This window comes from Bison bison, unplaced genomic scaffold (assembly GCF_000754665.1).
Source record: "Bison bison bison isolate TAMUID 2011002044 unplaced genomic scaffold, Bison_UMD1.0 scf7180017864263, whole genome shotgun sequence".
NCBI lineage: Eukaryota > Metazoa > Chordata > Mammalia > Artiodactyla > Bovidae > Bison > Bison bison.
This window is the reverse complement of record NW_011494835.1, coordinates 11,309,309-11,336,541: the sequence shown is the minus strand read 5'-3', so window position 1 is coordinate 11,336,541 and position 27,233 is coordinate 11,309,309. Positions and strand designations below refer to the sequence as shown.

Genomic DNA, 27,233 nt, shown 5'->3' with positions numbered 1-27,233 from the left:
CCAGTCCTGGGTGTTCATTGGAAGGACTGATGCTGAGGCTGAAACTCTAATACTTTGGCCACCTGATGCGAAGAGTTGACTCATTGGAAAAGACCCTGATGCTTGGAGGGATTGGGGGAAGGAGGAGAAGGGGACAACAGAGGATGAGATGGCTGGATGGCATCACTGATTTGATGCACATGAGTTTGGGTGATCTCTGGGAGTTTGTGATGGACAGGGAAGCCTGGCGTGCTGCGTTAATGGGGTTGCAAAGAGTCAGACGTAACTGAGCAACTGAACTGAACTGAACCTAGTTCATATCTTGACTTTCACCTCTTAACTATACAACTGGGCAAATTTGTTTCTTTATCCTGCTGAGCCTCAGTTTTCTCATATGCAAAAGGAGAATCCCAAAGTTATATCATAAGATTGCTTATGATCCAGCAATCCCACTGCTGGGCATACACACTGAGGAAACCAGAAGGGAAAGAGACACGTGTACCCCATTGTTCATCGCAGCACTGTTTATAATAGCCAGGACATGGAAGCAACCTAGATGTCCATCAGCAGATGAATGGATAAGAAAGCTAAGGTACATATACACAATGGAGTATTACTCAGCCATTAAAAAGAATACATTTGAATCAGTTCTAATGAGGTGGATGAAACTGGAGCCTATTATACAGAGTGAAGTAAGCCAGAAGGAAAAACACCAATACAGTATACTAACGCATATATATGGAATTTAGAAAGATGGTAACAATAACCCTGTGTACAAGACAGCAAAAGAGACACTGATGTATAGAACAGTCTTATGGACTCTGTGGGAGAGGGAGAGGGTGGGAAGATTTGGGAGAATGGCATTGAAACATGTAAAATATCATGTAAGAAACGAGATGCCAGTCCAGGTTCGATGCATGATACTGGATGCTTGGGGCTAGTGCACTGGGACGACCCAGAGGGATGGTATGGGGAGGGAGGAGGGAGGAGGGTTCAGGATGGGGAACACATGTATACCTGTGGCGGATTCATTTCGATATTTGGCAAAACTAATACAATTACGTAAAGTTTAAAAATTACAAAAAAAAAAGATTGCTGTGATGACTAAAGACATAATTCATGGAATTCAGTATAAAGCTTGAAATTCTTTGCATTGCTGTCATGTTGGTCCTATTGGTAATATTCTGCTAATGAGAGAATAATTATAGATGAAAAGGGAAAACCTAGAGCTTACTAAATTTTCAAACCAATGGAGGTTTTCTAAACTCCCTTGCTTCTTCATAGAGGGGAAATGTTTACTTTCCAATGGTGAATCTTAGGTACCATGGAAACAAGGATTGAAAAGGTTTCAAGTAAATAAAAACCAAGCAGACAAGCCTGAGCTTTTCATAAAAATGTAACCATAAAATTTTGAGCAGATCAAGATTCTTTGGAATCCTGAAGGAACATGGATGCTTATTATTGTATTATCAAGAGCTTCTCAACATTCAAAATTTCTAAATCGCCTAATACATTCTGCTTTCCACTTTTCTGTTTCTTTTATTACGTATTTGCAAGAAATGAAATGTGATTTAAATGATGGAAAAGCAAACAGTAACAGTAATGAATGATCTTTAATCAGGGCATTTTATTATCTATGGAATAGTTTTGCTCAGTGAATATATATAACCATTTACTTAATATTTCAGAGCAATTTGGCATATTTAATATTTTAGTAATTTCAAAGAAAGAATTTCAGTTGGAGAGAAACTTTTGCTTTTTTTAAAAAATTATTTTGTAGTTTTTCAATTAAAATGTACCTCTGGTGGAGATCTCACTGAATACAGTTGGCTTTTCTTAGTTACAAGGCAATACATCTGATTTCCAATGTGTTTGATTTCAGGTATCATTATCCCAAGGTAGTTGTTGCCGTTGTTGAGTCACTAAGTAGTGTCCAATTCTTTTGCAACCCCATGGACTGCAGCCCATCAGGCTTCTCTGTCCATGGGATTCTCCAGGCAAGAATAGTGAGTGGGTTTCCATTTCCTTCTCAGGGGATCTGCCTGACCCAGAGACCAAAACCCACATCTCCTTCCTTGGCAGGCAGGTTCTTTACCACTGAGCTACCAGGGAAGCCATCCTAAGGAGGAGATACCTACAAAAAACAAATTTGTTTGCAATGACTTCTCTCTGTCCTGCCATCTGAGAATCAGTTTGATTTTTAAAATGCCTAGAAAATTTCTCAGATATCTAATATATTTCAAGACAATGTATTCTTACATTAATTCTATGTATTCTAATATCCATTAATTCAATGCATTCTAATATGAATAATCACTAAGGCACATAACAAAACAATACTCAAACAATATTAAAATGCTGGGCACCAAAGTTGCAGATGAAACTAACTTCAGAGGAAAACCCCTCAAGTTTGAAGCATGCAATTCAATTTCATTCAATGTTCTGAAAGAGCAAAGCGATGAAAAACAAAGAGCTCTAATATAAGGAGGACTACAAATGTCTCTACTCCCAGTAGTGTATAGGTTGCAGATTTATGATAATAGGCAAAGAGTGCAATAAAGCAGTTTGGGCCTTTTAAATTCAGATTTCATTATCTATCATGAAGATAACACATTCAGAGGATTGAATGAAAATCAAACAATAAAAAAAAAATCTCTTACTGGGCCAAATTCTGAGATGTCAACTGCTTGTATGTTTCTCCAGAAAATCCTAACGCGTAGACAAATACATGTGCATCCTCTTTTTACACAAGAAAGACATATATTGCATGCAATGTTGTATATTTTGGTTTTCACTTCAAATTTTATCTGATAGAATTTTCTACCACTTCACATGTGTACAAATCTCATTGTTTTACAAAGCAATGCAGTATTCCATCCTAGAGATGGATGCCCTTGATATACTAACCTCAACAAGGGCGCAATGGACAAATCTGAATACAAGCCTTTGTGCTCATCAGGAATTTTATTTTTAGATAGTTTCTCAATTTGTAGTTACTGAGTAAAAGGGTATATACATTTAGATGTTGACAGATATTTTCAAATTGGTCTTCTAAAAGGTTATGTCAGTTTGCAACCTCATCAACAAAGTATGAAATATCCCTGTCCCACTCCGTTATCCACACTGTACACTAACAACTGTTCTGATCGTGACAACATTTTCTTAGATGTGCCTTTACCACTTACACTTCTTTTCCTCCATCTCCGACTTTAAACTCGGCTCAATTTTATTGGTATACATATCATTTCCTTAAAAATATTTTAAGAGCTGCTATTCTGCTGCTAAGTCGCTTCAGTAGTGTCCGACTCTGTGTGCGACCCCATAGATGGCAGCCCACCAGGCTCCCCCGTCCCTGGGATTCTCCAGGCAAGACCACTGGAGTGGGTTGCCATTTCCTTCTCCAATGCATGAAAGTGAAAAGTGAAAGTGAAGTCGCTCAGTCGTGTCCTACTCTTAGGGACCCCATGGACTGCAGCCTACCAGGCTCCTCCATCCATGGGATTTTCCAGGCAAGAGTACTAGAGCGGGGTGCCATTGCCTTCTCCGATTTTAAGAGCTAGTAGTATATTAATTAAATTAACCCTTAGATTAGTATATATCTCTCCCTTGGTTTTTATGGTTTTCTTGCTTTATGTAAATTTAATAATGGTTTATTTTTTCTAAAATAATGCTTTCATATAAGGCTTCTGGATGTTGTCTTCATTAGAAAAGCTTTGATCACCACTGAAACCAAACAACCAATAAATAAATTGCTAGAATTTTCTCCTAGTGATGATGGTGATGACTGCAATGACAACAATGATAATGATGTTAACCCTAACATCTAGAATTTATTTTATTCTAAAGAATGAGCTAGAACTCAAGCTTTATTTATTTATTTACTTATTATTTATATTTTACTTTTCCAACTTCCTACCTTGTGCATTTAGAAATTATCACCATCACAGTATAAAATGCCTTAGATGTTTATTTCCTGATTTCTATTTTGTGTCCATTAATCTGTGTGTCTCATTCTCTGCTAAAATCAAATTTCTTTAGCCTTATGACGCAGTTAAAAAGAGCTGATATCTCTTTATTGTGCTACTATTTCAGAATTTTTCCAGCTCTTTTCACAAATTATCTTTCACACAACACTGATGACTTTATGGATTCATTTATAAATAGCAAACATTTAAAACTATTGTCTTTTTATCTAGGAACAAGACGTGTCTTTCCACTTGATTCAAGTCATTGTATTATTATTATTATTTTTTTTTTGTCTCTGAGTGGATTTTAAACTCTTTCTAAAATTCTCCAAATTTTTAATAGTTTTGTATCTACATTTTTGCATTGTTATTATAAATGATATATTTTAGTTCAATATAATTTGAATTGACTGTACTTAGAAAAGTTGATGGGTTATGTATATCTTTTATCAGCCACTTTTCTATATTTTCTTAATGGTTTTCAATTTTTCCTTTGAAACTGCAAAAGTTTTCCAGATCTACAAAATCATATTTGTCCAAATGATCATTTTCAACTATTTAGTTATTTATCTTATCTAATTGCATTGGCTAGTATGTTAAGAACAACACCAAATGACCACCCAGGGGGCTCAGTGGTAAAGAATTCACCTACCAAGCAGGAGAAGCAAGAGACTTGGGCTTGATCCTTGAATGGGGATCCTCTGGAAGAGGAAATGGCAACCCACTCCAGTATTCTTGCCTTGGAAATCCCATGGACAGATGAACTTGGCAAGCTACAGTCCACGCGGTCACAGAGAGCAGGACACAACTGAGCATGCACACATAAATCATGTTAAGAACAATATCAAAAGATACTAGTATCTGTGGGTCTCTCTCTCTTTTTCCTATATATAAAAGTAATGCATTCTCCTGGATGCTAGCTATCCTGTATAGTTTTGGATGAAAAGGAAAAACAACAAAAAAGCATTCCATTCCAAATATGAAGACTATGCAAGTATTAAGGCTGCCAAATCTTTCCTTGGCTCTAATCTATCTCATCCTGAATTTGAATGAAAACATACCATGTATTTTCATTTATAGTTGCTTTAAGATGTATTTCTAATCATTGGTATAGGCAATATTAATTTTCTGTGGAGATAAAAATATAATGCTTTATGAAAAGGAACTGCCTTTTAAAAAAATATACATAAACACATACACAACCAAGAGAGCTTGAGGCTGCTAGACGTGTTCAGTATCAGAGCAATTTTGTTTTTATTTATAATCTTCGTATAAAAGCATATTCATTAATCTAGTAAAGAAAAGCCTAAGTATGTTTATGACTCTCATTTTAGTTTTGTGATTTTATTTTTCCTCTTACTATTAAAATGTGTGTGTTTGAAATCTTTACAAATAAATGGGCTGAAACAAATAAAACTCAATTCACTTGAGATTTTGAAGACATCTGGTGGAGCTATTTACTGAGTAATTAGACCAAGAGGTGTAATAGACCAATTCCCTGAAGGAAGAGACTATATAGCTGGATACCCAGTTATTTCTACAGTCATCAGCTTACATGCAGTGAGCATACTGACTTGCAAACTGACAATTATGTGGAGCTGCCACCTAATTTTCTAAGACCATTTGTGTTATATAAGTATATGTCTCACAAGCTTTTTCTTCTTTTTAAAGATGCCTCTTCTCAGGCTTCTCATGGTCTATGTTCAATCATCTAATAGCTCTTAATTGTTAGAGACACTGAACGAAGATTTCCTTCAAATGCTGGTCACTGCTTGCCCCTCATTAACCAACCTTTGGATACAAATACGAATTAATTACAATCAAATTTTGAAAACATGTATTCATTTTGTTACATAGAGATATTTATGAAAGAAAATTAAGATACTTAAATACTTCCACTTTTATCATATTTGTCACAATTTAGTTTGGAAATATTGATCAACAAAGTCTTAATTATTAAAATGTATGTCTTAATATTATTAAAAAAATCACAAATCTGGAAGGAATGTGAAAATTCAGATTGTTATTATCCCTACTGGAGAGCAAAAACTCTTGAACCACTGTAGAAATACATACATATTTTCTAGTTTGAAATAACTCTAGGGGTTTCTACAACTCTCTTAAGTTACCTATTGTGGAATAAGAAATTTCTATCAAGAAAGTTACCTTTATAGCCAATGTAAATCTTACAGTTTATTAAGGTCTACTCCATCCTCTCTTTGGCTTTAGTATTTTGCTATTAAGAATGATATTTACAAAGCAATAAAGTCAGGATTTTTAACAATGTAAGAGGCAAATATACTCTAATCAAGATCTACCCAGATGGGGGCTACACTCACTATTTTTCTTTGTGGAACCCACAATATCACTTTTCTCAGTCACTCTGAATTTAACTTCAGCAAAGAGCTATGTAATTAGGATTCATCTTCAGATGTAAGTTATAGATACAAGTATTTTGAATCTACAGTGTTTACAAATTGTTTAAGAATATATAAGGGGAAACTATGCATGGGAAGAAATACAAGCTGGAATCAAGATTGCCGGGAGAAATATCAATAACCTCAGATATGCAGATGACACCACCCTTATGGCAGAAAGTGACAAGGAACTAAAAAGCCTCTTGATGAAAGTGAAAGAGGAGAGTGAAAAAGTTGGCTTAAAGCTCAACATTCAGAAAACGAAGATCATGGCATCTGGTCCCATCACGTCATGGGAAATAGATGGGGGGACAGTGTAAACAGTGTCAGACTTTATTTTTGGGGGCTCCAAAATCACTGCAGATGGTGACTTCAGCCATGAAATTAAAAGACGCTTACTCCTTGGAAGGAAAGTTATGACCAACCTAGATAGCATATTCAAAAGCAGAGACATTACTTTGCCAACAAAGGTCCGTCTAGTCAAGGCTATGGTTTTTCCAGTGGTTATGTATGGATGTGAGAGTTGGACTGTGAAGAAGGCTGAGCACCGAAGAATTGATGCTTTTAAACTGTGGTGCTGGAGAAGACTCTTGAGAGTCCCTTAGACTGCATGGAGATCCAACCAGTCCTTTCTGAAGGAGATCAGCCCTGGGATTTCTTTGGAAGGACTGATGCTAAAGCTCAAACTCCAGTATTTTGGCCACCTCATGTGAAGAGTTGACTCATTGGAAAAGACTCTGATGCTGGGAGGGATTGGGGGCAAGAGGAGAAGGGGACGACAGAGGATGAGATGGCTGGATGGCATCACCGACTCGATGGACGTGAGTCTGAGTGAACTCCAGGAGTTGGTGATGGACAGGGAGGTCTGGCGTGCTGCGATTCATGGGGTCGCGAAGAGTCGGACACGACTGAGTGACTGAACTGAACTGAACTGATGCATGGGAATTAATACTTGACAATCATGTAAACAAGTACTGCTGCTGCTAAGGAGCTTCAGTCCTGTCCAACTCTGTGTGACCCTATGGGCAGCAGTCCACCAGGCTCCTCTGTCCACGGGATTCTCCAGGCAAGAATACTGGAGTGGGTTGGTAAACAAGTACAATTTATCCTTAATTGAAAACATTCCTCAATTCCAGGATATTTAGGCCTGACAACCAGACTTGAAAACACAAGTGAAATTCAAAGGCATCTTTCACTAAGGTATTTACTTACCATGATTCAGTCTATTCATGCTCATTATTTATCTTCTTAAGTATAAAGTATAAGTGAAAGTCACTCAGTTGTGTCTGACTCTTTGTGACCCCATGGACTGTAGGCCACAGGTTCCTCTGTCTATGGAATTCTCCAGGCCAGAATAACAAAGTGGGTAGCCATTCCAGTCTCCAGGATATCTTCCCAAACCAGGGATTGAACCAAGGGCTCCCGCATTGCAGGCAGATTCTTTACCATCTGGACCACCAAGGAAGCCCTCTTAAGTATAAACCATACCTTAATTCTATGGGGTTCAACAGGAATCAAGTCAAGATTTATTCATCACATTTTACTTTGCAATACAGGGAATGATATCACCAAATCTTAACCAAAAGGCCTTAGACTTTTTTACCAAAGGATAATCATTGTACTTTCAATTTCAATAACTGAAGGAACAATATGACAACACATCAAAGTAGTAAGTGAATCCTAAACAGCAGTGCAAATGCAATGGAAAACTCACCAGAAGTTTCATCTACTCTCTCATCTACTATGTGGTCCTTCTGATGAACCCATTCACTATTGCACTTGAAGTAGATCTGGGTGGCAGGGCTGGCTTTACAATACAGGTTCACAGGCTTATTCTTCACAATATAAGCTTCTTCAGGCTCAATAAGGAAATGTGGCAGAGGTTCAGGTGGGTCAGATGGAAAGGTTTCTGGGAGTTCATGAAAAAAGTCGTCATCTGGGAAAACAAGAAAATGAAAAATGTTTAGAACTTTGTAGCCATTTGCCTTTCACTTGCTATTTGTTCAAAATTAATAAAACTGTGGGCAATCATTAGTCATATCCATTTCACCTGCCTTCTTTAATCAAGGTATACAGAAGGCTTGCATGTACTTCAAGAGGCATCACACCTAAACAATAAGATGTTTAGGAATCATTTTCTAGGAACTTGCAATCAGCTGTGTCTAGCTTGAGTCGAACGGCATAGGAACATCAACCCTTCAACTGGGCATGTGCTAGTGTCCACTGGATGACATTTTGACATCTAAGGGCTGAAAACTCCACCCTCAGATCCTGCTAAGTGCCTTCATTTTTGAATAAACAAAGGCCTGAGCTGACTTACACCTGTGTAGAACAATTAACTGCACCTTTTTCCAGTCCCCTTTCCCTGAGCTCCCCACACTCCCCATGCCTTAGACAACCCTGCTTCTTTATTCTTTACTTCATAGATACCTCTAGATGGCGCTAGTGGGTGGTAAAGAACCCGCCTGCCAATGCAGGAGATGCTGGAGACCAAGGTTTGATCCTTGGGTCAGAAAGATCCCCTGGAGAAGGGCATGACAACCCACTCCAGTATTCTTGCCTGGGAAATCCCAAGGACAGAAGAGCCTGGTGGGCTACAGTCCATAGGGTCGCAAAGAGTTGGACACAACTGAAGCAACTTAGCATGCACGCATAAATACTCTGAACCCTTGCCTTTGGAGAGGTGGTTCTGAGACTTGCTCCTTGATACCCATACTTAGCTGCCCTTTTTCCTGAAAACCTAGGCAGCTCTGCATTTTGGCTTGCTGTATATTGGGCAAAACAAACCTGCCTTGATAACAATAATGATTCATAAATCACCTAATTAAGTAATTTGAGTGCCTGTTATTAAACAGGCAATATGTTAGGTCTAGTGACTAGTTGTTTAAGGATTTAGATGATTATTCTTATTTTTACACATGACAAAATACAATATCTAGGGTGATAATTATCTTGCCCTGAGAACACAAGTAATAAATTGCAGAACTGAGATCAAAACCGAGGTTTGTTTCTCTCACAAACTGTGATCTTCCCAACATAGCACTACCCCTCCCACTACACAGTGTTACCCTTGAGAGCTGACAAAACCAAGAGCAACTTCATAAGTAAAACTTATTTGAAAAGTATAAAGTGTGTGTGTGTGTGTGTGTGTATTCAATCGCTAAGTTGTACACCACTCCTTATGACCCCATAGACTGTAGCCAAGCTCCTCTGTCCATGGGATTATCCAGGCAAGAATACTGGAGTGGGTTGACATTTCCTCCTTCAGGGGATCCTCCCGATCCAGGGATCAAACCCATGTCTCCTGTGATGGCAGGTAGATTCTTTTCCACTTGAGCCATCTGGCTGTTAGGTAAGCCTTGAATCCTATGCAAGGAGCTTAAAAGAAATACTAGAAATATGAGTTAAAGATCTTTAAGTTCAGATTGAAGTCTGTCATTATTTTCAAAAGATGCCACTTCATGATATATTCATTCACTTAACCATATTTATTGAATTATTAATTTATAATTATTATTTATAAATTATTATTGACTCAGAATTATTCTCAACACTGGAAATATACATGATAACATCAAGTCAACCAATAGTGTTAATATGAATAGTTCTGCAGTAAAACCTAGAGTTTAGAAATGCTGTTTAGTCTTATTTGGGAACTGTATCTCAAATACCATAAGTTATATGATTAGTCACACTTATTCTCATTAGAATATTAATAATATTAGAGTATTAACATGAAGAACAAAAATTTTTTTATACACTGAAATTTATCAAACATATTGCTCCTCCCTTGCTGTTCCAATACCACTGAATAAACAAAACCCCAAGACCGTTAACAGATACTTACACAATTTGAGGTATATTTTCCTTTAACTTGGTTTCTGCATGATTCCAAATAAAAAACAGAAACTAATAAAAGTGCCTTTAGAAACCCTATTATTATACTTCACAAAAGACAAAGGAATCTAATACACTACATTTCAGTTAGCCCTGATAATTTTCTTCTTATGAAGGATAGTGGAGAACAAAACTATTATTAACTTCCTACATTGACTAAGCACCCTAGGCTAATATGTAAGTTAAAACTCTGAGGCCAAAATTAAAAGTTTTTACAAGTTCTTTAAAAGTATGTATTGCCGTTGTTCAGTCGCTAGGTCATGTCCCACTCTTTACGACCCCATGAACTGCAGCATACCAGGCTTCCCTGTCCTTCACTATCTTCTTGCTACTGCTACTGCTAAGTCACTTCAGTCGTGTCTGACTCTGTGTGATCCCATAGACGGCAGCCCACCTGGCTCCCCCGTCCCTGGGATTCTCCAGGCAAGAACACTGGAGTGGGTTGCCATTTCCTTCTCCAATGCATGAAAGTGAAAAGTGAAAGTGAAGTCGCTCAGTTGTGTCCGACTCTTAGCGACCCCATGGACTACAGCCTACCAGGCTCCTCCGTCCATGGGATTTTCCAGGCAAGAGTACTGGAGTGGGGTACCATTGCCTTCTCCGCACCATCTTCCTAGGTTTGCTCAAAAAAAAAAGCGCATATATTCAGCAGCAAATATTGATTATGGTGTTGGTAGTTAAACACTGATTGCTAAGACATTATCGTGGAAGTCATTTCCTGGCTTATTCAGTTGTTTCCCTGGCTGAGGAGACAGCCATTGGTAAAGGGAACATTTGTCCACTAAGAAACTTGGCCTGGGACTTTTCCATCTGGGTCATGTGATCACAGTCAATTAGTAATGACATCTAGTCTCTACTAATTTGTTCTGCAGTCAAAACTGGCTTTACCTGCATCATAGACAAAACTAGCTTTCAAAACCACTCCACAATTATAAACGACTGACCCTGCAATGGAAACAACGTTTTCCGTCTCTAACTTGTTTTCTCACTTTACTTCCTTAATATACTTTCTTCTGACAGGGCATCATTTCTGGTTTTTCAATTGTTGGACATCAAGGACCCAGACTGTCAGCTTACTACAGAATAACCTAATTTCCATCAACTTCAGCTAATGTAGTCAATGTGCAGGAACACTCAAGAGTGCCTAAATAAACAGTTCAGAAAGGCAAAGGAACAGGGAACTGAGGTACTGACAGACCCATCAGCGCGAAGCTGATGTCTTGAAGGCCTTATTCCATTTTTTGTTGTTTTTCTCTTCTGAAGCACTTACTGGTACATGTAATGATGGACCATGCCAATAATCAATAAAGTGCCACAAAATATAAGACTCAAATTCTGTAAAATGTTACTGTTGTTTTCAATTATTACTCACAAAGGCAGAGGGTAACTCAAATTTTTAACTATTTGTGTACATTTATACTACAACATGTATATGTATTCCATAACAATATATTTATTCAAGTAAGCAAAATGTAAAAAAGCCTTTTTTTCAGTCATTGTTCTAGAAGAGGAGACTTGCTCCTTTAGAAGGAATGATGATTGTAAGATACCAGGTGATTATATACCACCTTACCTTATTCAGTAATGTAGCAAACGTAGTTACATGTTTACATCCTACAGAAAGATAAGCTGAGCTAAGCTAAGTCACTTCAGTCGTCTCTAACTCTGCGACCCCATAGATGGCAGCCGACCAGGCTCCCCCTTCCCTGGGATTCTCCAGGCAAAGACACTAGAGTGGGTTGCCATTCCTTCTCCAATGCATGAAAGTGAAAAGTGAAAAGTGAAAGTGAAGTCGCTCAGTCGTGTCCGACTCTCAGTGACCCCATGGACTTCAGCCTTCCAGGATCCTCCGTCCATGGGATTTTCCAGGCAAGAGTACTGGAGTGGGGTGCCATTGCCTTCTCCCACAGAAAGATAGAAAAGGACTAAGAATTGATTACCCTGCCTAGCCAATACATATATCTCTTCATTCTTCACTTCATCTCTGACTTCAGTCAAGTTCAAATGTGGATAAAATGATATGAGCTGCTTTAGTCATTTCAAAAAAAATTCATTTGATTATTTTGTTGCAAACCACTGGGAACCTTAATGGACTAGTCCAAGAAAAAGTCACACATATGCTTTCAAGGCAAACAGGGCTCTGTTAAGTGCAGGGAAAAAACAGTAATGGTTTGATGCATTTAGAAAATGTATGAACAAACTAATTTTGAATTTCCTAAATTTTGAATTTTAAAACATAGATGATCACTATGAGTCTGAGGCTTCATAAATTATTAATTTTTCAAGGTGTCTGTTAAATAACAATATCTAACTTTTTAAGAAATTATTTCTATCATTTAAAATGTTTTCATCATAACTCCAGTGTTTCTTTAATACATCATTCTAGTCTATGTATGAACCCATTCTTAAATTTGATCTAGAGAGATGCCTTAACCAATCACAGCATATTAGTTTATTAATATTTCTTGTGCTACAGATACAGTGTATTTAAGTCCATGCCCTAGATTAATTCACATCAGGCAATATGGCACATCACTTCTGGTACTTAATTCGGGTGTAAGAATGACATTTATAAAGGTAATTTTCAAGACCCTGAGTCAGTAAGATATACATAGTGAAACAGATAATACAAAGTACAACTGTACTGATTATCAGTGGGCTTGCTGTTGAGAAACCCTTTCTTTGATCATTTACAACAGATGGCCTGGGTACCATGCCCAACTGTGGAAAATGGCCCAGAAAACAGCTCTCCCACCATTAGGTTAAGCATGCTAAGAGAAAACTTTCTTTGCTCTAGACAAAAAATGGCAAGTGTCAGCATTGATTTCCAGATATAGTGGTATTACATAAATTGCCTTTTAATGAAATTTTATCTTCTATTTTTACTAGAGTAATTAAAAAAAAATCAAGCAAGTCAATTCTCTTCAATCAAGATTTCTAAAGAAAAATGGCTGAGTATTTAAATATCCAGTATGCTTACATCTATATGCATTTAACAAGGAAAAAGTGATCATCTCCAAATACCATGTGCAATAAGGAAAAAAATATCATCTGCAAGTGTTCACCTACAAATACCTTTTCATGAACATTTAGCTCTTCACACTATAAATTTGCTTCTCACATATGGAGAAATCTGCTTTCCAATTTTGGCAACCAGAGTTATCCAACTATTCCCAATTTTCAAAGCCAGAAATATATAACAAATTCTTAACACTAGTATGAAAGTTTTTTGAAGACAGGGTCTACTGTTTGTGTTGTTATTTTCCATAAGTCTAGCATAGTATCAGGCACTTACAGAAGGTCAACAAAAGGCTCACACTAATGTGACTTTGAGCATTCTTAACAGATCCACAAGGTATTTTAGAGTTTCACTTCAGTTCAGTTCAGTTCAGTTTCTCAGTCATGTCTGACTCTTTGCGACCCCATGAATCGCAGCACACCAGGCCTCCCTGTCCATCACCAACTCCCGGGGTTCACTCAAACCCATGTCCATCGAGTCGGTGATGCCATCCAGCCATCTCTTCCCCTGTCATCCCCTTTTCTTCCTGCCCTCAGTCCCTCCCAGCGTCTGGATCTTTTCCAATGAATCAACTCTTCGCATGAGGTGGCCAGAGTACTGGAATTTCAACTTTAGCATCAGTCCTTCCAAAGAACACCCAGGACTGATCTCCTTTAGAATGGACTGGTTGGATCTCCTTGCAGTCCAAGGGACTCTCAGGAGTCTTCTCTTTACAGTGCCTCAAATTCATTTACAAATATAAGGTGTCATAAAAATAGTAAAATCTACAGACTGGATTGGCTATCAAATTTGTGTGGCCCAGTGCAGAATGACAATTTGGGGATCCCTTGTATAAAAATGTATTAAGACTTCAGAGACGCTTACAGCAGGGTATTAAGCAAAGCATAGGTGCTGTGTGAGAGCACAGGTCACAGGCCATGAAGGTGGCCCTCTCTATAAACATCGTTTAGTTGAGTGTTTCACATCATGTGAAGTCTGAGAATTAAAATTAGATATACTTAGTGGATATCCACTTTAGAACTTATCTGGTATTTCCCAGCTTCTTATAGTGATCAGATTTTTTCTAGAAGAAAACATGGCTTTTCAGACTGAGAAACTCAGCTGCCGATCAATTCTCTAAGCAAGTGTGTCTGCAGTGGTGTTCAAGGGGAAGTGTGTGATTGTGTCTGTTGCTGGCTTTCCCTTCGATGTACTTCAGTGCCCATCCAAAGGCCTGATCCAAAACAAATAAAATTCCTGCCACACCAAGGTTAACATTCTTAGGGCACTAGAGGTACGTGAGAATAATAAACAAGGTTTGAGATTCTACCTTGAACTGGTAGGCTGTTTACTGAGATCATTTCCTAGCACGCAATTCATTTTACTGCACAAATAAGCCAGCTTTTTGATAGTAGTATTAAGGTCATGCTGCAAAAGTTGAAGCTATAAAAGAACAATTTGATTTTTCTGCCAGCTAGAGCAGTGAGTGCATCCTCTTACCACTTTATTTCTTAATATAAATATCCAAAGCGCCTCCTGAAGTCTTCAGGGAGATAATGGGAACTCGATTTGTGAATAGCAACTTCAGACTGTGAAGCTATTTCTGACAACGCACTACAGTTATCCTAAGTCATTATATATAAAGGCACATTCCAGATGCTGATACTGTCCACATTACACTATTTGGACAAATTGACTTGATTAAATAGCTAAATAATTTTTCTACATGTAGTTCATTCAAATGAACAAAGAAAAATTTCCAAATTTGGTTTTATTCTGTTTGTTGAGTTCAGTATTAACTTAAAGATATACTGCCTTTTTGATTCAGATTTAACATTATTTTTCATTTTACCCTCCCTAACACATGATATAATTTCCCACTTTCTACCATTATTCAACAATGATATTAACAGTTTCATTTCAATATCAGGTAAATCTCAGTATTCCTTTTCTGTTATCTCATATAGCCTTTTGTATTTTCATTTATATACAAGAAGAGAAAGCTTTGCACCATTATTATTTTTATAGACTTTCATTCCACCTAATTTTTGACAGGAAAATATTATGCTACGAACATCAATCTAGGAAGCTGTAGGTTTCTGGTTTTATTGCTATATATTAAGCTTTAATTTTCATGAACTTAATACATAAGTTTCTATATTTCTAAATCATAAGACTTAAGCTATTACTGCTTATATCATAAAATATAGGACTATTATCTCTTTGTCTGAGACCTGGAGCATAGTCTTTTGAAACGGAATTTACTTCCAAATGATTCAAGAGCAATTTAAAATGAATGACTGCAAAGCTAATTTTATCTGCATTTGGCTGCCCATCCATCAGAGAAATAATTCATGATATATTACAACAAAAGGCAACTGGAATTAACTATTTGAATGAGACTTCAGCTTATTTTTAATATTTTGATTAAAATATCCTTTGAAAGACAAAGACTATGGCTTATATTACAAGTAACATATTAATGGATACATCATTTAAATTTAAGTAGTGGAATATATAATGCCTTAAGTGTATTGGACAATTTGAAAGTACTACATGATTTCTAACTCTAAAAGAAAAAACTTTTTTTTCTACGTTTAAGGAAATAATTTCCAAATAATCCCCATACATTATTAATAGTGACATGAAGTCAGCATGCTATTTGACATGCACTTAGCTGTGAAAGAGAGGCACCTCCTTCTGCCCCCGTTTAAGCCTTTATTATTTCTGACTTTTGCTAACATAAAATCCTAAGTGTTTTCCTGCCTACAGTCTCTACTTTGTCATGTGTTCTATACACCATCTTAGAAAAGTTTGCTTCCTTCTTCAAATAATTTAATCAATGCAATGTAAAGCATGATGGTAAGTTTCTTTTTGCTTATCACATTAACTAAAATATACTGAATGATTGATGAGGTTTTGAGGAAATGTGTATTTGCACATACTGGCTATAGTGTAAATTGGTATCACAGTAGAGAGTATTTGAAAATACAAATAAAAACTAAATCTATGTATACACCCAAATAGGTTATCCCACTTCTTCGAATCCCTGTTTCAGACATAAGGGCATCAGAATATAAATGTATACAAAGATGTTCACTGCAGCATTGTTTATTTAAACAAATAAATGATACATTGCAACAAAATACAGCTGAAATTAACTATTTAAATGAGTCTGAGAACAACTTCACAACAAACTAAGGAATGATCAGATAATTATTAATGATATATCCATCCAGGAGAACACTATTTCATCAATAAAAATAAGGAGGCAAATTTGTATGTATTAAATTAAAAGGGTATCCATTATTCACTAGGCAAATAAAACAAGATTTCAGCCAATCTGTATAGAGTGATGCAACTCTTGTTAAAGAAGACAGAAAAGAAGGAATGAAAGGAGAGAGGGCAGAAAGAGCAGTGTGTGTGTGTGTGTGTGTGTGTGTGTAGATGGCTGCATTAATAAATCACAAGAAAAAGTGTAAGGCAAAGCCTAGAAGCCAAAGCTCAAAAATATTAACAGTAAATACTCCTTGGGGAGAAGAATCAGAGAGCTTTAGGGGGAATTTTTTCCCTCTATTTGGAGTGGATTTTTCACATGCTAGATTACGGAGGATTTCTATTTTTTAATGTGTTTTTGAGTTTGTATTTAAATTAAGAAAAGGGGAAATTAGATAATTCCACGTGCAACCTACAGCTTCTGCCTAGAATAACCAGTATCGGTTTCTTCACTACATTAAACCTTCCCAAATCAATGCTACTGACTCCATAAAGCCTTACGTGATGTCTTCACTAACACCTGTGTTCAAAGATAACATTACTTATAGCTATACAGTATTTATTGCATCCTGACTAGTCATATCTCATTTTTCTCTTATAGTCTATTGTCCTAATTTCTTCATCTGTGTGATCTCTGACTTTAAGATAGTTTACTATATTTCTCAAAATTTGCTCAAAAAATATTTGTGGATTATCTTCTCTATACTAGGGCTGTCCTAGCTGCTATAGTCAAGCTGCACTTTATCTCTCAATGAAATCTTTTTTTCTTATAAAATGAGATAGTGAAATAAAAGATACTAAGTTTACGATAATCTGAATTTATAATAAAAATTGGCCAATTAGTCTGGTTATGTAAATAACACGTTTATAATTCATTAATACTGACTTTCACTTTAATGTGCTTATTAATTTTAGGATGTCAGAAAGGTTTGCTAACACAATTAGAAACTTAATGGGCTTCCCTGGTGGTTCAGATGGCAAAGAATCCTCCTGCAATGCAGGAGGCCCAAGTTTGATCCCTGGGTTGGGAATGGCTACCCACTCCAGTATTCTGGCCTGGAGAATTCCATGGGCAGAGAAGCCTGGCGGGCTATAGTCCCTGGGTTACAAAGAGTTGGACACGACAGAGCGACTAACACACAACAACACGTAAAGATTTATATAGTGAATTAAGAAAAAGTTCTACCCCTCCCCCCCATGATAAGTTCTACTGCGTTCTTACTCTCCATTAATAGTTAAGAGTTATAAATCCTGTTCTATTATTTTGAACTTCAGGAATCTAATGAATAAAGCAAGATCGCTGAGAAAAATATTATAGAAACTAAACAATTATCAATAGATAAATAAGACAACATAAATCTTAAGTTAATCCTTATATTTTAACTAAAATAATGACTTATAGTTTAAAAGAATCCAATAAAGATTTGAAAATTTAACATTATATTCATAATAGCACATATTTATTTCATTCCTGTTAAACTCTTTAGTGACAGTCTATTTTACAAGTCAAGATGCCAAGAATACACTCCCCAATTATTCAATCAAACACTAGTCTAGGTGTTGCTGTGAAGATATTTTCTGGATGTGATTAAGCCCCAAATTAGCTTCCTTGAGTAAGAGAAATTATCCTAGATAAAAAGTGCGTTCTTGATTCCATCCATTGAGAGCCAAATAAGCAGCACTAAGACTTCACTAGCAACACCTAGGTTACTATTTGATTGAACAAGGGGACTGCAGCCTAGCCAGGCTGACACATAAAGCTGGCCATTACACTTCCCACACTTTATCACCATCTCATGTCATAACTCCTACTCATTCTTCAGGTATAAAACACCCCTTCTTTGGAAGGCCACCCTGCTTCAAATATTGGACATAACCCCCTGATATCACCTATCACCACCCATTGCTCTCTACTCTTCTTCTTGTTTATAGTTCTTCCTCACTAGAAGGCAAGTTCAAGGGTTAGGAAGAGTTTTTATCTTATTCATTTCTGCATTACTGACATGTAGTCCAGTGCCTGTCAAGAACTTCAGCTTTTTTTTTCCTTCTCATTTGAACTGTTCCTAAAGAAGTTCTATAAGACAGAAATATATAGGAATTACATGAGAAGAAATCCTTGCACAAAATATAACAGAAGTATACATATTTGAAAGGTGGTTCTTTAGTGTTTATAAGTACACATCCAGTTCCTGTATAAAAAAATATGTCTATCCTCTAAGCAACTGTAAATATCATATATCATGAGGTGTGCATAGCTTTGGACTAAATACATCCCCTCACTAATCAAAGTTGAATTTATAACATTTTGTGAGTGGGAAATAACATGCTACATCTGATTATAGTCTCTCTGCAACTCCTTGGCCTCAGTTAACACTTGACTTCATTGCACCGCTCCCTCCTCTCTGGGGGACTGTGCATTAGCCCTGGATTGCTTCCCACCCTACCTCTGTGACCTTTCTCTTCGTTCTTTCCTGCTTGAATACAGAGAGATACTTTCTAAGGTTCCCTCCTATAGTCTCTCCCTTGGGCATCTCATCCACAACTCTGGCTACAATTATCAGATCATGTCATACATACAACCTTCTGCTCCACCCCCTCTGCTTCTTAAAACCCTTCAATGCCTTTGCATTGACTGAGAATGAAATCAGATTCTTTAACAAGGCTGACAAGGACCCGCCTGATCTGACTGCTGCCAGTCTCTATGTCTGCTTTCCAAGCCTCCTGTCCTTTCCTTGTCATGCTCGAGACAAGCAGACTGGTGTTTATATCTCTGAAGACACCAAACTCAGTCCCACTTGAGGTCATCTGTACTTGCTCTTCCTTTCTCTAGGAAAGATCTTTTACTTCCTTCTTGCCACTTAGGATTCAGCTCAAAATGTCTCCTGGGCAAAGACGGATTCTTGACTACCCAATCTCTATTTGATTTTTTTTTATTGTTACCAAGTCCAAGCTTGAATTGCTTGCCATACAACAGACCAATGAATTAAGAGATCAGTTGTTAGTGCAAGAAATAGTGACTTTATTTGGAAAGAAGCCACCCAAGAAGATAGTGGACTTGTGTTCCAAACAACCATCTTGCCTGAGTTAGAATTCAGGTATGGGAGGCTAACACATAGCCTCTGGAAGGTAAATATTAATTACTTCCTTCCTGCAGTTGTCCACAGTTAGGCCTGGTCAGGATGTTTCCTGTGAGATAAACAAAGGTATTTTAGCTTAATGCTCCTTATCTGGAAGGATGAAGAGTTCCTGGAAATGGGCCATTATGTATAATTATGCTTATAGGCAACCTCCCTTTAGTGATGAACTTTTAATAGAATACAAATATTTTTCCTTGTTTCATTATCTCCTATCACTATCTCAAATTAGTTTACCAAGTTAGTTGCTTATTTTCTTTGCCCTTCCCACAGAACCCAAGCTTTATGAGGTCAGAAGTTTCATTCTCTAACCTCAGCATCAACATTAAATTTAAGCTAAGTCGCTTCAGTCGTGTCCGACTCTTTGTGACCCCATGGACTGTAGCCAGCCAGGCTCCTCCGTCCACGGGATTCTCCAGGCAAGAATACTGGAGTGGGTTGCCATGCCCTTCTCCAGGGAACATTAAACTTACCTTCCCTCTAAAACTAACTTCTTCTTTTGACTCAACCCCTTATTTCTGACTGTAATAGCCTCAAGTGAAGAGCCTGATGTCCCATTTCTCCATTGAGTTGAACTCATCTATATGGATAAATAAGAGAAAGTCACTCGGCAGTGTGCAACTTTTTGTGGCTTAATGGACTACACAGTCCATGGAATTTTCCAGGCCAGAATACTGGAGTGGGTAGCTGTTCCCTTCTCCAGGGGATCTTCCCAAACCAGGGATTAAACCCAGGTCTCCTGTATTGCAGGCAGATTCTTTACCAACTGAGCCATAACAGAAGCCCAAGAATATTGAAGTGGGCAGCCTATCCCTTCTCCAGTGGATCTTCCCGTCGCAAGAATCGAACGGAGGTCTCTGGCATTGGAGACATTCTTTACCAGCTGAGCTACCACGGAAGCCCCATCTACATGCATAGTACATAAAATCAGCTCTAAATTTTCTCACTCACCATCAACCCTTATTCCCCTTTGCATCACCAGAACTCAAGTTGAGGTCCTACCATTTTCCTGAAATAACTACAAGACCCTTGTTACTGATTTGGCTTACTCATGAACTTTTCTTTCTCAATACCTTCTATGCTAAGCATACTAAGTCACTTCAGTCGTGTCTGACTCTGTGCAACCCCATAGACGGCAGCCCATCAGGATCCACTGTCCCTGGGATTCTCCAGGCAAGAACACTGGAGTGGGTTGCCATTTCCTTCTCCGATGCATGAAAGTGAAAAGTGAAAGTGAAGTCACTCAGTCGTGTCCAACTCTTAGCGACCCCATGGACTGTAGCCTTCCAGGCTCCTCTGTCCCTGGGATTTTCCAGGCAAGAGTACTGGAGTGGGGTGCCATTGCCTTCTCTGAATACCTTCTATTCCACATCATTATATTAGCATTTCTAAACAGAATATGAAATCATAACAGATTTTGCTGGAAACTTTCATTATTCAGCAAAACATGACCCCCAATAAGCTGAATTTACCTCATATTACCACCTTTCAGCTTAGTTAGGGAAAACATGGTGTGTGATGCTTGTGGTTACAGAGAAGTAATTTGTTGCATAATTCAATACCTACATAAAATTTGAGAGCTGGCCTATTTTCCAGAAGAGGAAATGGAGGCCCAACTACTTTGAGTGACTTGCCTGAGATTGCACAGCTATTAAATGGAAGAAACGACCTCCCAGGCTAATATTGAAATTTCATGGCTCTGATACATATTTTTTGATTATGTAAACTCCATGGCACTGCTTCAATCCCCTCTTCTAATTAAGTTTACTTGCTGTCTTATTTTTGAGTTACTTCATGCCTATGGCTTATTAATGCTGTTATTTTATTTTTTCTTAATTACAAAGTTACAATACTTAACAGATTTTAGTTGACAAAATTCTATAATAAACAAATAGCAAAATGGGAAAGTCACTCCTAAGCTCCATCCCACTCCCTGGACCTACCTACTATTGACACTAGTGTGTTTTATTCAGAATACTTCTCTGTGCATTTACTTTGGCAGGTGTGTGTGTGTGTGTGTGTGTGTGTGTGTGCGTGTGTGTGTGTAAATGTATGTGGATACATGCCAGCATGCTCAGTTGCTTCTGTCACGTCCAACTCTTTGTGAACATATGGACTGTAGCCCGCCAGGCCCCTCTGTCCATGGGACAAGAATACTGGAGTAGGTTGCCATGCCCTCCATCAGGGGATCTTCCTGACTCAGGGACTGAATCTGTGTCTCCTGTGTCTCCTGTATTACAGGCAGATTCTTTACCCACTGAGCCATCTGGGAAGACTCATATGGATGCATATATGGCATTAAAAATACAAGTGGGATCATGCAGTACATGTTGCCTACTAAGTTTAGTATAACCTGACAGCCAATGTAAAAAAAAGAAAAAAAATGCAATTTAAGGCTTTGGTGGTATTTGCATGACACTAAACTTTCTGCAGATGTTGTACAACAAAAACAAACAAGCATCACAATCTTTGTTAATGTCATTATTATCTTCAGCTTTGATATTTGAATTTTAGATCTGTATCTGTCTTTTTCAAAATCATAGTTTACACGTGGCATGTGATTCAAAGTCATATTTCATAAATTCTGCTTACTAAGTGAGGGTACTGATCATACACCAATATATCCACTTTTTATCTTTTTTGATGGAGCAAGTGACATTCTTTCAAAATTTACTGCTTAAAATATAATATATCCATTATACCAAAGAAGATGGTAAGGGTAGGAATCACCTCCAGCAAGATAAAGTGTTGGTTAATTTTTCTCATTTCACCTCTCCTGCCACTGGAAATCAAAACACTTGACACTAGGTCACAAAATTATTAAACCTTAAAGGAGCAAACTCTTCCTTCTCCATGTGAGACCTCACTTCTCCTTGACACTTTACTCCTGAAATCCCTTTAGGCTCCTGGCCTTTTCTCCCTGCCTTTAACTCCCGTAACTAATTAAATTTGGACAAGTCTTTGGTGAAAATAGTTTTCCTTCAAAGTTATTCATTCAAAGTTCCCCTTAAGGCATTCTTTGTCACTTTAGCCCAGCCTGATATCTTTACACAAAGTTGAAAGAGGTGAGCTATTTTTATAAAATAAGAAATCTTTCAAAACCTAAATATAACTTGATGTTTCAGAGAAAGACTGTATTTTGATATATGACAAATGCCTCATTTCTAGACATTTACAAGTAAACAAAAAGTTCCAAAGACTCTGGTCTTACTTTAAGACAAACTTTAAAAACTGTATTATTATACTTAGAAGTAGTTTACTGAGGGTCAATAATTAAATTCATCAATAAAAACAGAAAAAAGATTAACCACGGTATAGTTGAACTTATTTTCAATTTCCAATAAGTTTGTTTTGGAAATCATACTGGACTGCAGAATTAAGCAGCATTTTTTTAAATTTTTATTTTATTTACCTTTACAATATTGTATTGGTTTGTTATCTATTTAGAAGACAAAGTGAAGATCAAATAAAAAAAGAGATTAAGACTGGGAACATGGCACTGCTCAATTATTTTCTCTGCTGAAATAAAATTAAAACTTGCCAAGTTGTGAATCACTTTAAATCTATTCCTGTGTTTTATAAATAAGCAGAAAATATTACTTTAATTTTGTTTTACAATATAGAGATCAAGCATGTACCATCCATTGTTGATACAGGCTACTCAGTTCGAGGGCAAAAGACTGAATGTGATTTAACGACGGGCTCTACCATCACTTCCTTAAAGCCAGAGACTTTCCAAGAAGAGGTGAAGGAAGTTTTCTTCATGAAACCATTTCCTACATTATTTAATAACATTACATTGCTGTCTCCATTTTTAGCTACCCTGTGTCATGTGACTTTTTATAGTGAAGTCGTTATATTTTCCATAGACAAAAACCTAGGTTTTGAAAGTTTGAGCATGTTTCCTAAGACTATCCAACCCTTTAATGGAAGAGCTAGGAAAGGAATGCAGGTACTTCCAGCTTAATAAGTCTGAGTGCTGTGTAAGTGGTGCTGCCTCCCACAGTGTGAAAACTTACAACTTAGCAAATCAATGTCCATAATTCTCTTATAGCACTACTCTTAGAAACAATATAGATACAATAAAAGGATAATAAGCACTTATAAAGAACTTACAAATTCTGGACACCCCCTAAGTACTTTGGATTTATTGCCTCACTTAATTCGCACAACAGCACCATGGATAATGTAGTTATCTCTCCTGTAAAGATGGAAAAACAAAGGCACAGAAAAGCCAATTAACTCACCCAAGATTCACACAACTAATAAGTGGCAGAAATTTTCTTTAACTGACAGTGTATAGTCTTAGAGAATCACCTGATGAATAATCAGCTCTGTGGAGTTTCTCCAGCAAATACCAACATCTATTTATTAGTTACGGGTCAAAATGAGATATACAGATGCTAATTTTTTCAATACATAATTTTATAATACTTATCTGCTACATATCACATATCACAATGATATGTTCTTATTGTTTTATTATTTGGTTTACTTTCTAACTTATTCAAATCTACTTATTTTTTTATACTTCTATATTTAACTGCTTTAAATTACCTGTAAAAGCTGTTATGAACTATAAAGGAAAAAGATAGCAAATCGTTATCCACAACGCTGACAGGAACAGAGAAACAGGGCAGTATCGAATATGTGTAAGAAATTTGAAAGTTGTTTACCCTATAGAATAAGATATGAGCACTGTTAAAATGATTGTGAAATAAGTAACAGTAAGCTAAGACAATTTGTAAAAAGATTATAAAGAAAATATTCTAAGACATGTAGTGCAACTCAAATGCAAAATTCCACAGCTTTTAGCTATTATTCTTGAGCCAGAAATCTTAACTTGCATTCTCCCCATCTACGAAGGGCCTCTCCAGAATATATATAATATAAATAACGACTATGAACTAATGTTAACTGAGGCAGAGAAGGGAGATTTGTAAAAAGGCAGAGGCATCGAAAACAGAGCTCTTATTTTATTACAGGAGGTAGATTTCCTTTAACGGTATCCATTTTCCTTTTACCAAGGCCTCTGTTTTATCAAATCTCCAAAAGAGAAATAGGAGTTGACAATCTTTACAAATATAAAGGATGCAAACGATTTGTGGAGAGGAGGAATAACTAGGTTTCTTCACACTAAGGAGGTATTTTTTATCAGAAATGCACTCATGCCTAGAAAATCTAGGTCTTTGAGCACATGTGGTTATTTTCAGAAAGTCATACCCTGTCTTCCACTTCAGTAAACTCAGGGAGTGAAAAGCCATTCTGTGAACGCAGCTAGTTCATTGACATTAGAGGCATATCATTTTCCCAAAGTTTGAGAGAGCAATGGATTGATTTCAGGGTTCACAGTGGGGCAGGGTAAGATAGCACGGCTCACAGGGCTTTCGGAAACAATATAAATTCATAGACCTATTTCAAGGTTTCAGGAAGATGTGATAAAGTACTGGATTGGGTTACACGTTTCCTCCAGCAGGGACTATTTTATCCACTCCTCCTAGATAAGTCAGGCTGATTTGTTGTTTTCATGCTCTGTTTTTCTTCAAATCTACTTAAATAAGCAGGTTGATTTCAGGGCAGACCCTCCCCCTAACTCCCTCTTCCTCTGTACGGGTTCAACTCAAGTTCTTGTGAAATCATTATCCTTCTCATCCCTTCCAGACAGACTGCTGCAAAAAGTGAAGCAGAAAGTCAACAAAAACTGAACTAGAATAAAATGTGGTTATCAAGGTTGTGCCGCTCTGTGCAAATGTGGATGCAGAATCATGCAGTATTTATGAAGATGTCTCCTATGCAGGGCAGCTGTGGGCGGTTCGAATGTCTGTGCCTCTTTCACACACACACAAATCCCTCAGGCTAATGTGCCACTTCACTTCCACCAAAATCAGAACCACATCCAAACCAAAGCAAATCAAGTCCTTTCAATGGTTAGGATAGGAGGGAAACAAGGAAGCTATCTGAACTTGTTTCTGTTGACATCATTGAAAATACTACAGGGACAGTTTTCACTTGTATGATCTGTCAAGGAAAATCAAGCTATCTTTTTCCATAAATTGGGAAATCAGGTTGAATCCTACTAAACCAAAGACTCAAAAAATATTCTCATGATTCCCATTATCAATTTACCCATTTACAACTTGTGACTCTTCAGTATCTCAGAATACCATGTTGTAGGTCTAAAAACACCCCTACTGTTAATTACCTACAAACCTGAATCTTCACAGGAATGGCTGAATGAATGACAGAAAATGTGCAAGACACATTGGACTCAGTGTCAGAAGACTTACATCGCCAAGACATTGATCCCTTCTGAACCTTAGTTTCATCACCTGTTAATGGAAGATATTATAGTGAAAACATGTAGTTTTTCTTTGCTCATCTTCCATTTCCTCTTGTTTTGTGACAGAAATGTCTCCTACACTCTCAGGCTATACAGGACTCCTCCAGCCAATCAGAGCATTCTGGTCCTATGACCACAATTACTGGTGTGAGGTGAGCATGTAACCCAAGATAGTACCATCAAAATGAAATATGGGATTTTGTTGTCCTGGAAACAAAATGGTTCCTGAAAGGACTGGGTGTTAGTGACCATCTTGATGTGAGATAGAAAGAGCCAGCTTGAATGGAGCCAACACAGAGAAAGGCAGAGCAGAGAGCTGTAGAGAGAATATGTTGAGATTATCACTCAGGTCAGTGGACTTGATTGCCACTGAAGTTAGATGGGTCTATTCTGGGATTTTTTTTTTTTAATGTGAAACACTAAATTCATTTTTTTTCTTTTGACTTAGACTTGTTTGATTTGATCTTCTTTTACTTGCATCCTAAAAATTCCTCACTGTTACAGTGTGAAGGCTGAGCTATATAATGATATACTGACATGAATAACGTTTTTGGAAAGTTTTTATTTGTTTAAAAGCTACAATCCTTGGTTTTATAAAATACATTTGCATTTTTGTTCAATTAACTGTATAAACTTTTTAAAAAGTTTCTATGCCATGGGACTTTACCAGGGCTTGACAATATTAGGAATAAGAAAGAAAACTAACCTAAGGGTTAATAGGCAAGTAGGGACACAAACAAGTGTTAAATAATTATAGGATACTGTTAAAACGGTAAAAACCATGGACAATATAATATGTAGAACTACTGCAGATGGTGACTGCAGCCATGAAATTAAAAGACGCTTACTCCTTGGAAGAAAAGTTATGACCAACCTAGATAGCATATTGAAAAGCAGAGACATTTTGCCCACAAAGGTCCGTCTAGTCAAGGCTATGGTTTTTCCAATGGTCATGGATGTAAGAGTTGGATTGTGAAGAAAGCTGAGCGCTGAAGAATTGATGCTTTTGAACTGTGGTGCTGGAGAAGACTCTTGAGAGTCCCTTGGACTGCAAGGAGATCCAACCAGTCCATTCTGAAGGAGATCAGCCCTGGGATTTCTTTGGAAGGATGATGCTAAAGCTGAACTCCAGTACTTTGGCCGACCTCATGCGAAGAGTTGACTCACTGGAAAAGACTCTGATGCGTGGGGAGGGAGTTGGGGGGGCGAGGGAGGGAGGAAGGGGGA

General features: G+C 37.3%; 1 protein-coding gene across 3 annotated transcripts in view; it reads right to left on the bottom strand.

Annotated features, from left to right (window-relative positions):
* The window catches only part of UNC5C (unc-5 homolog C (C. elegans)), a 428,547-nt gene that overhangs the window by 183,518 nt on the left and 217,796 nt on the right, over positions 1 to 27,233 (bottom strand). For all 3 annotated transcript variants that reach the window (XM_010848326.1, XM_010848327.1, XM_010848328.1), the window contains exon 2: positions 8,076 to 8,297. In XM_010848326.1, coding sequence (XP_010846628.1) covers positions 8,076 to 8,297 — 222 coding nt within the window. The remainder of the gene's footprint in view (positions 1 to 8,075; positions 8,298 to 27,233) is intronic.